At 25.9% G+C, this 13237-nt stretch overlaps 2 protein-coding genes across 5 annotated transcripts in view; one reads left to right on the forward strand and one right to left on the reverse strand.

The window, feature by feature from the left end:
- LOC130669816 (fasciclin-2) overlaps nt 1-3511 on the forward strand; it is an 86192-nt gene extending 82681 nt beyond the window's left edge. For 3 of the 4 annotated variants that reach the window (XM_057472906.1, XM_057472905.1, XM_057472907.1), the window contains one exon: nt 758-3510. In XM_057472906.1, the coding sequence (XP_057328889.1) occupies nt 758-899 (142 nt within the window). In that variant the 3' untranslated portion in view covers nt 900-3510. Of the gene's footprint in view, nt 1-757 lie in introns of all 4 variants that reach the window. The other variant, XM_057472904.1, reaches the window with a different exon arrangement.
- A 4663-nt stretch (nt 3512-8174) lies between these two features.
- LOC130669819 (galactosylgalactosylxylosylprotein 3-beta-glucuronosyltransferase I) lies at nt 8175-13217 on the reverse strand. The gene is made up of 4 exons (XM_057472915.1): nt 12993-13217; nt 12323-12846; nt 8736-9032; nt 8175-8653 (listed from the first exon to the last, which is right to left on the reverse strand). Exons 1-4 carry the CDS (start codon nt 13123-13125, stop codon nt 8555-8557), a joined length of 1053 nt encoding a protein of 350 aa, XP_057328898.1. The 5' UTR covers nt 13126-13217; the 3' UTR covers nt 8175-8554.
- Between the last annotated feature and the right edge of the window lie 20 nt (nt 13218-13237).

A 13237-nucleotide genomic window follows, 5' to 3' on the forward strand; every position in this document is an offset into this window, starting at 1 on the left:
AGCAATTTCGTAGAGCATAAAATTTCCTGGAAAAATGTTCATGCCTCAAGTTTTTTCCTCAACGTCAAATGGAGTTATAGAATTTTTTATAAAAAAAATAAGCCAGGAAAATTCAAATTGCGAGCGCCACTTTTTAAAATTAAAATGAAAAATTGTCCTTTTGACAGGATTTTTTTTTCGATGTATAGAATCTTTTTTTACAACTGTTTTTGGAACAATTTAATATTACGATTTTTTTTTAGTATTCTAATATACATATATATATATATATATATATAAAATGATTTAATTTTACGTATGATAAATTTTAATTTAATAAATATTTGAAAATTTGTATTCAAATTCATCGTTTTGATCCGCGGCTCCCATAATTTTTTTTTATAACTTAAAAAACTATAGGTTTTAACTTTGCACATTCATTAATTGTAATTAAAGTATAAAAAAAAAATACTAATTAAAATTAAACTTCTGAATTAAGTGATAAAATAAACGATGCTTTTTATGCATCTTGTTTAACATTGTACTTGAACAATGATAATTGAATAATTAAAAAAAAAAAAAAAAAAAAAAAACGAATGCCAGCATGCGACATATTATCATTGTACTCGAATCACTTGACTTAATGAAGCGTGTCGTGCACGCAGTACACTAGATAAATAAATAAATTGAATAATAAATTGAGTAATTGGTGACTTGACTAATGTTATAAATACTAAGTATATATTTATTATAATTTTTTTTAAAATTAATTTTACAGAGAAGAAAAAGAACCACTTAAAGAAGAGAAGAAAATAACACCAATAATCGACTCTGGTTTAAGACGAGAAACATCCATCACCTTCGATGGCAAACGATCAATCTCAAAGACTGGCTTTGTGGGAAAAGATTCGGCCGTCTAGATATTCTTCCGGCGTACTAGATTATAAATTTTTATTATTTTATCCCGCCACAAGTAGTGACGCGTTAAAGTATGTAATAACTATTAAAACAACCAAAATAATTAATTAATTAATTGATTAATTGATTGATGAGAAATTTTGAATTAACAAAATAAAATTTCTCTCAGCTCGAAAAAATTCCTACACCTGCCATAAATATTTTAATTAAATAATATATTAAATAAATAAATAATTTTAAATTATTTGGTACAAATTTGACAGCTGCATTTGCTGTAAAAAAAGGTAATAATAATAATAGAAAGTATTAGAGAATTTTATTCCCCTTTGCAGTTTATCCTCTTATCCACAATGTAATCAGATCATTCAATTAAATCCGCCCCACGTACTTAAACTTAAAAAACTATTTAGTTATAAAACTATTTACTGATGTGAGTAATTGATACTTATGCATAATGTTTTATAATAAAATACATAAATATAATGTGTAGATTTACGAGCTAATAGTAGTTATTATAATGCTTTCAATAAGCTTTTTTTTATTTTAATCTCGTTAATGTAACTGACGCCGATCTAGTACGCTGGATATTATTTATTAAAGACGATCTATAAATTTTAAAATTGAATTTGAGTAGGATTATGCATGTAAATGGGGCGAAGTTCAACGTAAATAAATAAAAAAAAATAACAAACTTGAAAAAAAAATCATGTGATGACTAATGAGATTATATGTGGGTCGTAACCAAGTTTCGAATTCAATTTCAAACTTACATTCACGTATAAACGTGAATTTGTGTATATATATTTATATATACCTTATAAGAGAAAAAAATCCATTCTATGGATCTCGAGTATTCTAACTAAATATAAATTCTGTCCATTTTTTTTAATTACGAAAAATAATTTAAATGGGAAAAAAATTGAATAATTATGCCGTTGAGAAATTTAAAAACGTTTTCTGTTTTTAAGACTGATTCATTTAAGACTAACAAGTTTATTTCCATAAAAGAATTATTTTTTTTGTTCTCCGTGTAAAAAAAGTTTGAAAAAGTGTTTGACTATTCTAAGCTCAAAATGTGACGACTAACTTTTTTTAAACTTTTGAAGTTCGAGAGAAAAGTTAATAAATATCTTGATATTATTAAGATATGTTGAAACAAAAAACGTTCAGAAATGGTTCAATATTAGTTTTTTTCTGAACGTATTTTCCACCGAAAAAAATGATGAAATCTATCGCTTTTAATGAAGCGTCAAGGAAATGTTGCAAATGAGTCAAAAACTTAATATTCAAAAAAATCAGAGGAATAGGATCAGGATAAGTTAATTAAAACTCATATTTATTCGCGACGTTTCGGCTTTTATTAAGCCTTCCTCAGGCACTCTGAAAAAATGTACCACAACAATCATTTACAAAATACAATCAATATTAAAACAATAGTCGTACAAAACATACCATAAATAACGTGTTTGCTAATGCACTATGACAAGGATTTATAAGATTGACTATTGTTTTAATATTGATTGTATTTTGTAAATGATTGTTGTGGTACATTTTTTCAGAGTAACTGAGGAAGGCTTAATAAAAGCCGAAACGTCGCGAATAAATATGAGTTTTAATTAACTTATCCTGATCCTATTCCTCTGATTTTTTTGAATATTAAATTTTCACCAAGGATCGGAAACATCATCATAATGAGTCAAAAACGTTAATTTGTAATGTGTGAATGTAGCAGACATCAAACAAATTTAAAACTAAATAAATCGTAAATTTCTTATTCATTGTTTCAAATATTAATTTATTTTATACCGTAAGATGGACGGTGGAGTTGATTTTGAGATTTGCAATATACGACTAATCGTGGAAATGAATAGGAAAATTCATGATTATCCTCATCCATCTCCACCCATCTACACCCATCCTGATTGATCCTCATACATTCTCAGTAAATGGTTCGTTTCGTACTTGAAAGTAGTAAATTTCTTATTCATTGTTCCAAATATTAATTTCTATTAAATAGAGTAAATAATTGAAAAAAAATATTTATAAAAAATGCACTTATTAATTTCAAAATTTTTTAAATGCGCATTTTTTCAAATTTTGTTTTATTAATTATTTACTCTATTTATTAATAATTTTAAATTTGTCTAATGTCTGTTACATTTACACTCATAATTTGTAGTATTGTCAATTGTTTTTTTCTTTGTATTTTCATAAGTTTAAAAAAAGTTTGTCACTGTTTCACATTTTGAAGTTTAGAATAGACACCACTCTTGCAACGATTTTTTTTTACACGGGTGACATAATGAAAAATGAATAAAACATAAATTTATATTTCATATTAAAACATAAATAACAATTAAAATGTTGTTCACTGTACATTTAAGCGTGTATATCAATTCTTATACATTACCAAAAGTGTGGAAGATATATATTTAATAACATAAATATATTATAATCTATGAACCAGTTTACTTATGAAAGTATTATTAATTATCGTTTTTACTATTATTTTTTTTTTTTTGAGCTGGTATTCTCATGACATTTTTTTTTTATTTGACACAATTAGTGTTCTATTAATTTTAAACAATTTTACCGCTGATTTTCTATAAAAAAAAAATTTATTTAAACAAAAGTACTTACAATTAATTAGTTTATTAAAAATTACTTAATTATATAATCGAATAAATTATTTTAAGTTGTATTCAAGCTTAACTATATTTAGCTTATTTAAATAAAAAAATACTGCGGCACTTGAGCTTTTAAGTCGTTGATATTTTTTACACAAAATTATAAATTTGAAGTAAAAAAAAAAAAATAAAAAATAAAAAAAAATAAATTTTAAGTGTGTAATAAGTGCCGTGACCTTTAGTATATAAGAAAGGTTATTTTTTTTTGCGAATGAATAAAGTTTGAAAATAAAATGTGATAAGTTTTTTGTAAATGCTTGTAAACGTTCTCTCTAATTATTAAGGAGTATTAAAAAACAAAAAAAAAAAAAGATTTTTTTAAATAACTTTTATTTGCTAGGCTAGTATTTAGTTATAAAATAATAATATTAATGATAAATATAAATATAAATAAATTATATATATAAATAAATAGATATAAAATAAAATGTTCGCATTGCATGAAAAGTACATTCATCTTTAGTTCAAACAGTCAATTAAAGAAAGTAAACAGATTGGGATAAAATGTCAGTAATTTCAAGTAGCAAAAAAAAAAATTTAAGAAGCGTGACTGAACTTGAAGTACTTGAAGTTATTTCTTGGTAAAAATATAAAAGAAAGAATGTTCAAGTACTTTTCACGTTCACTAATTTACTTGGAAACAATTACACTTGAAATTTATCAAGTCACTTTTATTTTAAGTGTCACGTACATGAACATGTGGTTTCAAATATATTTTAAAAAATTTTAATTATGATTAAGTTTTTAACGGCAATTTATTTTTTAAACTCAGTATCTATTTATTTATATTTTTAAATTATTAAATGTATTGCAAGATGAATGTTCTTTTCGCGCTGTAGCTTTTTTACGTAATGTCAAATAAATAAATGAATAAAAAAATTTTTGCCAAATATATATTAATAGCTATAAGGTTAATAAATAATACTAATTACTAATTAAACGATGTACGAGTTGTAATCGTTTTAATAAAATGGGACGCACGTGTTTATATCAAGAGAAAAATATCATGCAGAGATTTAAGAAATTAAATTAAATGATAAATGATAAATAAAAATAGACGTTTGAAAAAAAAAAGTTGATTAATTAATTAATAAAATTATGGAGGAATTTAATGATAATGAATTTAAGATGATGCATTTATTTAATATTTGTTGCCAAAACATTAGTCAAAAAACTTAATTAGTTATAAAACTTTATTAATTTTTTGTTTTTTAGTATAAATGTAACAAAGGATTGTGTAAATATAAATCCTTTAAAAGAACATGTATTAACTGGCATCTTCCATTTTCTTTAATACAAACATTTACAAAGAAACGATTAATTATTATTATTGTTTTTTAGATATAAGGCATATTTTTATGTATGCTTTTTCTGTATGCAACAAAACACAAAACTTGAATAAAAAAAAATAATAAAAATAAAAAATTTGTATTTAACTGCTTTTTTTGGGTGTGGTGCATCCCTACAGAGAATTTCTCTACATTATAAAACCTCACAAAGTTTTTCCCCACACAAATCAACTCTACAGATAAATTTTTACATCGCAACAACTCAACAGGAGATTATTTTCACATCGTTCCATCTCTACATGATAATCTCTCATATTGAAAATATCTACAGCGATAATTTTTACATAGCGCTAAGTTCAAACAGTAGAATTTTTGTTTTGACATTTTATTAATAAAGTAGATTAGTTATATAAAATAATGAATGAATAAAAGTGAAATTAAATTATTCAAATATTACCAAAGTGATGATTCACCCCAACAGAAATTTAGAAAATCTAACGGTTGCTGCTTTTAAACTGGTGGTTTTGTGTTAACTTTCTGTATCAATTATTATTTAATTAATATTCTTTGTTGTCTTTATATTTTTATTTTTAACAAAATATTAATTGTCGAATAAGACAACCGTGGTACTGTTAAAAAATGATTTAAAATGAGTGAAGATACAGCACTTGTTGCTGTATATAAACCAAAGTGGAAATCAAGTTCAAGTACAGAAAAAAGTTATCGAAATTGATACGAAAAGTTAACACGAGACCACCAGTTTAAAAGCAGCAATCGCTGGTTTTTCAGAATTTGCATTGGGGTGAATCATCACTTTGCTAATATTTAAATAATTTAATTTCACTTCCATTCATTCATTCTTTTGTATAACTAACTTACTTTATTAATAAAATTTCAAAACAAAAATTCTACTGTTTGAACTTAGCGCTATGTAAAAATGATCGCTGTAGATATTTCCAATATGAGAGATATTCTCATGTAGAGATAGAACGATGTGAAAATAATCTTCTGTTGAGTTGATTCGTGTAGGGAAAAACTTCGTGAAGTTTTATAATGTAGAGAAATGCACCACACCCCTTTTTTTATACAATTTAATTATAGAGTAAAACTACCGAGTACCTTTCAACTGTTTTAAAAACTGCGGGCAACTTAGTTTGTAACTAATTTTTTTTTTATAAATATATGTGCCACGAAAATGTTGAAAAGTTTTTTTGTCCATGTCAACTGCATTGACTATACGAGTTTTGAAGCCTGTTTAAACCGTCAGTTTTTTTTCTGAAGCAGCAATCGTCCAGTTTCTACCTGCTAAATTATATGATGGCTTAATTTAATTACTGTCGTAATCGCATTCGTTTAATGTAAACTTCAGAATAATGATATATCATTTTACTCAACCAAATTGACATTTAAATTTATATATGCACTGTAATTTTTAAATTTACCCGCTTCAGTATTACAGACAGTTTTATAATTTTTTTTAAATTTCAAACGCGTGTAAAAAAATAGTACGACAGTCGAACTCAAAGTTTGATGTAATTTCAAACTTTTTTAGAATCCAATAATATCACTAACTAGTATAAAAGTTTGAAGCTTTCGAGTTTTAAAAACTTTCACGGTGACCACAGATTTTTGAAACTGAAATCCCCTGACTCTAGGTATTCCAGTCAAATAATTAAAATATTTCCTAACCATCTGTCGTAATTTTAAATCATTGGACATATTTATTTAATTCAAAATGAAACTATATGTCGGTTCAATAGAGAATCAATCATTGTCGTTAAATGAAACTTTATTTTATTATTTGTCAATTTTCATGGGTTTTTTTTTATTTATTAAATGGTTAGTTTTTTATTTTAAATTTATGTCTTTATACAACTTACTCTGTAATAAAGTATAAATAAATTCGTAAGGACATGTACTACAGTTGAGCCTTACTGGCATGATCAAACAATTGAAGAATAGATGAAAGAAATTTGAACCAAGATTAGATGCGGAAACTAGGGAAAAAGCAACAAAAAAGGTTACAACAGCCCGTACTGCAGAGTTTGCCAAAGTGAACCTGAAACTTCAAATCATCTTATTATCTGCAGGCAAGCTCTAAATTTATGCTCTGAAGAAATCCAGTCCGAGATTCAAACACTAACAAACGGAAAATATGATGCGGATCTGGATGCACTATGGAGAACACTCCTTAGAGACCCACTATAAGCGCTATCTGCGTCCTCTTTAAAAAAATCAGCTCGAAAGAAAACCAGCAAGGTAGCTGAAAGAAATAGCATAACATCCAACGAGTGTAGTAAGCAATGCAATCTATGTGACAAAGAAGACTGTGATGTTTTTATATTTCCGAAGAAAAATGTTAGATTATAAACAAATATTTTTCCTTATTGAGAGTTCTTGATAAATATCTGAAGATATTCAATATAAACAAAAATGTAACAAAGTTTGTAGAACAGACTGTACATCTGGTATAAATATAATAAATAATAATGATAATATAAATAAATTTTTCATTTCCGTACGCGAATAATAAATATAGTGAAACTTATTAGTTCAATACTTATGTATACTTTTAATGTTTTTAGTTTTTTAGCTTGTCAATATGGATGTTAATAGATTGAAGATTCTGAAAATTTGTTTCTACTAAGACTTTTTTTTCTAACAGCCTTTTCAATTCTGACTTCTTCATTTTTTCGCTATTGGAATCAATTTCTACTTATTTTTATTCAAGATTGTATTAAATCGAATTCACGCCGCCCCACTTTTTCAACAGTTTTGACAGAAAAAAAAAATTATCGGATTTTTTCAGTTAAAAAAAAAGAAAGTTAAAATTTTTCCAGCTCTGTGATAAAATTCCCTGACTTTTCCAGGTTTTCCAAAAATGTGGCCACCATGAATTTTCTCGAAAAGAATAAAAGCAGATTGAAGTCGCAAAAATTATCGTAATTTTCGATTTTTGAATGATTCTAATAAGAATGAAAGTTCAAAAAAATTTGAATTTGTTTAAATTTCCGGTTCAACTGGTCGAATTTTTTTTCTAAATCGCGTAAAATTTTTTCAAATTTTCTAGTGTTTGCACTCTTTGAAGACCAAATTTATTACAAGTAAAATATTTGTGCAAATGTTAAAAAAGTTTATTTTTCCCCACTTACTTTTCCAATTTATCGAAGGGTAGAAAAAAAATTATTTTACAATTAAATAAAATCTATTTGTGTCCTAAAAATAAAGTAATCGAAAAGTTAAATTTATAAATAATTTATTTCTACAACAGATTATTTTTTTAATTAATTGTATAGAACAGTCTTTTTTAATGATATAAATTTATAATTTGTCTTAGGCTTCTTTGGCTCTAAGTATCTAATAATTCTTCCCAGTAAAGAAAAAAATATATTAACTAATAATTGACAACTTTTTTTTTTTTAATTATAATATCATTTAGATTATTAACTTTAAAAGTAGAGTTTTTAAATATAGTCAATGCTGTTTTAAATTTAGTTTCTAAATACACTAATAAAATTATCAACACCCATTTAATGTAATGAGTATATATCAATATTTAATAAGAAAAAAATATAATAATTTTTACTGAACATTAATAATAAAAAAAAATAAAATGTATATAAAAGTGAATATACCGCAAATATATCACAAATTGTAAGTAAATAAATTTTTAAAAAATTACTACACTTCGATATTGTCATTAGACTTTTTTCCCAATTTTACTAAGCGTTGTTCATCTCGTAACTGCGGAGATTCAGTCCTCGTATGCCAGACGTAAACCTGTTCAATAAAATGTATTAAAAATTAGGATTTAATAAAAAAAAAAGAAAAGAAAAAAAATTTGAAAATTAAATAAAAATACTTTTGTGCAGCAATCAGCCAGTGGTTCTAATTGATCTCGTGTAACCATTTGCTCAAGAAATTCTGATTCTTGATAACCGGGTTTAGCATGAAACGAAAACTTAGCGTCGTTTTTTTCAAGTATTGTTTTAAGATTCAATGCAAAACCAGCCATATCTATAGGAAACGGTCGGTCGGGTTTCCATAATGAATTAAATCCAGTAACTTTGTTTGTTGTGTTGTCACAAATAGGTCGTTCGACCATCAAACCACCTACTAAACCTACTGGCCAAACACCAACTACTTTTATTTTCTCCATCTGCAATATTAAATAGTAAATAAATATAATTTCGAAGATTTTTCTCATCTTTCTCAGCGAATGTTAAAAAGTCACTATATACCAATGAAGTTTGCGTAATAATATTCGCATGTACAGCATGGTGCATTATCTTTGGTGATTGATTTAATTAATAATTTTTTCATGATACCAGCATCGAAACTTAAAGTTTCAGTGTCTCTACGGCTGTCGAAACAAGCTAATTTCAGTCCAATGCCGTGAATAAATATTAGCAAACGCGTGAATTGTGAATGCTTTTAGTCAGCGGGCAGAGACAAACTTGTTTCGTTCCTTGGGAACAAACAGATAATGTTTCTCCGCTGACTGAAGGCTTTCGCAATTTAAACTCTGATACTTGTCATTTATTTAATATTTATTTTAGACCATTAATTTGATTTACGTAAATGACAGTTTCTGCTTAATTACAAATTGCACAGTTCACACTTACGCTAATAGTTGATGACACCATTGGTCTTAAATTAACTTGTTTCTGACTGACTGCTGATACTGAAACTTTAAGTTCCAATCCAGGTAATCATGAAAAATATATTGTGTAACTCAGGATGAAACACAGTTTCAAACTGCGGGTGATGTCAGCCTTCACCCTGGTCTAAAAGCGTTTTGTTTCATCCCTTGTCACACAATATACTATTTGTTTTTAAATAAAATTACATGTTTAATTTTTGTGCAAAATGCTGATTAGCATAAATAAATAAACAATAACATAAATGTCATCCTATAAAGTTTTTTTTATTTAAATTTTATCTGGTTCAATGTTTTAAAATTTTATTTGAAAGAAAATTATAATTTTTTTATCTACAAAACAATTTATATGTAATAGCCGTATTATATCGTAAGTAAGTGTAAGTTTTAATGGCAGTATATTCAACTTTTTTTTATCATTGTAATAATTACTGTCAAACATATGCGTCTTTCTGATTGTAATCACGGGACCTTGAATCATTATTCAACAATAAAAAAAAGTATGCGTAGGTTATTATCATGTACAAATATTATAGACGTCATTGTTTATGAGTCATATTATTGGGTTAAAATCCTGTTTAAATAAAATTTGTTTAGCATTTAATGCACAATTTTAAAGAATATCAAGTACTTGTAAATAAAAATTGAATACTATATTTTATGTTTAATGTACATGTAATAAAGTATTGTAAATTTTTGTGGAACAATTTACAAAAATATTATTTATTGAATTTAAAAAATATCTTAAAGTTTTGTTTGTCTATTTCACGAATATTTAAGTTTTCTAAAAAAAATTTAGTATTTATGTCCATAAATACTTATTATAAATTATTTACAGAGCACCAATTATCGACACTATTTTATTTAATTATAACTATCAGCGTAATTGTAGATGAGAAATTTACTTTTAAGATACACATAAATAAAACTATTATTAAAGCCAGTTGTATATTGGGCTGCATAATTAGAATGGGCAATGATTTTAATAATGTAGTAACTCTAACGAGGTTGTTTAATGCCTTAGTTAGACCATTACTGGACTATGGCAACATAATTTGGTTTCCGTACATGCAGATAAATTTTTAGTAAAAATTACCCAAAATATTTAGGTTTGATACTGTGAGGACGTGGTAAATATATAAATTTCTCCCATGCACATTGTAAAATATACTACTTGATAGCATGTAAATGAAGTGCAATTTTTATTAACAACATAGTAAAGAATTAGTTACTGGCTAGATGTCCTTACAGTATCAAACTTTATAGATAGATAGATAGATATATTTATTGCATTATTAAAGGTACACTTTAAATTACAATAGAGTTCAGATTTTATATAAACATAAAATGAATTTTTTTACAGGAAAAAAGTAACCAATAATTGAAATCTAATAAATCGTGAAAATACTCTACAGATTGCAGAAAAGATTCTCTTATTTTACAGAATGTTCCGATATAATTGTACAACGTTCTTAAAATACTTGGATTATGCATTTGCAGAATGTCGTGTATACTGACAGGATTATTTATTAAGTTTAGGTGATTATTGAATTCCAGCCTAGCTTGTGAGTATAGAGGGCATGATGCCAGAAAGTGTACAAAGGTGTCATTTTCTCCAACTTGGTATCAAACTTTATTACTCAAAAATTATCTGCGTGTATCAATCCTATCAGGTAGATAAGATTAAATCCATATGCAGCGCAAGTTCATAAAATTTGTAACATACGAACTAAGAACGAAAGGAATAATAACCAGTGTTGAAGAGCGATATGATAAATTGAAACTGTGGAAATTAACTACTAGACGAATATTCGTAAATATGTTCTTTTTCAAACTTATTAATAATATGATAGTTTCTCCGGATTTACTTAGATCTATAGATTTCATTATACCTAAACAAGGACTCAGACAAACTCGATTAGTAAATATGCCAAACACAGGGAAGAATTATGTGAAACATTGCCCCAAATTTAAACTTCTAACGAAAACTTAAATTACTTCGGAGGTACTCTTGCTAGATTCAAATCTTCAGCTTCAAAAATTCAAGTTATAATTTTCTTTTATTACTTATATATTGAAAACCAGCTAAAGCATCTGTATACGTTATTTGTAAATTTAAAAAATGCGCTAAATAAATAAATAAATAACACAATTATAAAACGGTAATTTAAATACGAATAAATCTGTTTTGATTCAAAGACGGATTATAATTAACTATTGACTGTTATAAAAAATTAAATCGCGTAATTATGAAATAATAAGAAAAATTTTTTTTTCACGTATACTTTAGATTTATATTCCGTATATAAATGTAATTAATTAATGATAGAAGTAATTGACAATTAATAGAATCAAATAAGAAAACGGATTAAAAAAATGATACTGAAGGTAGCCGACGTCTAATAATTTTTGAAAATTATGCAAAACAGTAAATTATAAAAAAAAATATTTTCAAAAATTGCATTTATAGTTTTTTTAATTTTCTTCATGTGCATATTTTTAGATTTTTTTTTCTGTAATTGATCCGTTGAAAAAAAAATTCGAAAATTGTTAATTGTCTGTTAACTTCAGGATCACTTGAAAAAAGTATATTTAAAATATGAAATAAATTATAATGTCTGACATATATTTCTTATAGTGTCAATAATTGGGACTTGTACTTAATATACGCAATAAAATACTTTTTGTATTGCAAAACTGATATCTTAAGAACAGCAGATATTCAAATAAAACTAATCTTAAATATATTAATAATTAAATGCTATACAAATGATTGATTGAATTCTTACCTCTTTGAATAATTTAACAGAGTAGGTATTGTCATCATCAGCAAAGTAAACAATACCATTTGTGCTTGAATTATGATTATTTCTTAACCAAGTTAAAGCAGTATTTCTTTGTGCAACACCACGTGGTTTTTTCCAATGCGGATCATTTATTCCCAATTTATAATTGGAAGGTGTGATGGCATTAAGATGTTGATAATTTAAACCACTTTCCCATAAGAATCGTGTTACTAATTTTGTACGGACTGACGAATCTTCAACGACAATCCAATGAAAATTGGGTACATGGAGAAATGCTTGGGCCAGTCGTGTCAATTCAGCTTTTTGTACCGGTCTGGCAAATGTTGGTGTTATGGCAAATATTGTCGGTGTATTTTTATTTATTATTTTTTTTTTGTTAACATTATTTATTAATTGATCATTAAATTGATAAATTTGTTCGATTAACTCATTTTGATCTTTTACTGTTTTTGCTAAATTATTTAATGTTTTTTCAGTACTATCCCATTTACTTTGCTCTAAGTAAACTGTAATTAAATATATGTATATAAATTATTTATTAATTTTAATTAAAAATTTTTTATTTAAAATTGCCGCGTTTTTTAAACCAAAATTATTAATACGCATGTAGTTGTTTATATGATTAATTTATTATTAATGAATTTAAACTTACCCACTAAATATGAAAATCCAATTATGTATATTATAAAAAATATAAAAAAGTTGCGAAACGATGAACGGAATATATTTGACATGTTGTTGTTATTTGAATGTAATGGTAAAATAAAATGATCCTTTTCTGTCATCGTGAGATCACCATTTTCATTTTAATGTTGGGACGAAATCTACTATCTACGTTGTTGTGAAATCTTGACGGTAATCACGAATCACGACTGTTATGATCATTATTATTTATTG

The sequence above is a fragment of the Microplitis mediator genome, chromosome 6, assembly GCF_029852145.1.
Source record: "Microplitis mediator isolate UGA2020A chromosome 6, iyMicMedi2.1, whole genome shotgun sequence".
Lineage (NCBI taxonomy): Eukaryota > Metazoa > Arthropoda > Insecta > Hymenoptera > Braconidae > Microplitis > Microplitis mediator.

Bases quoted from the DNA above. Each gene is read 5' to 3' on its own strand.
- LOC130669819 (XM_057472915.1), bottom strand. From the start codon at position 13,125: ATGACAGAAAAGGATCATTTTATTTTACCATTACATTCAAATAACAAC. The intron at 12,847-12,992 runs GTAAGTTTAAAT...ATTTAATTACAG, and splicing joins TGGATTTTCATATTTAGTGG to TTTACTTAGAGCAAAGTAAA. The intron at 8,654-8,735 runs GTATTTTTATTT...TTTATTGAACAG, and splicing joins TGGCTGATTGCTGCACAAAA to GTTTACGTCTGGCATACGAG.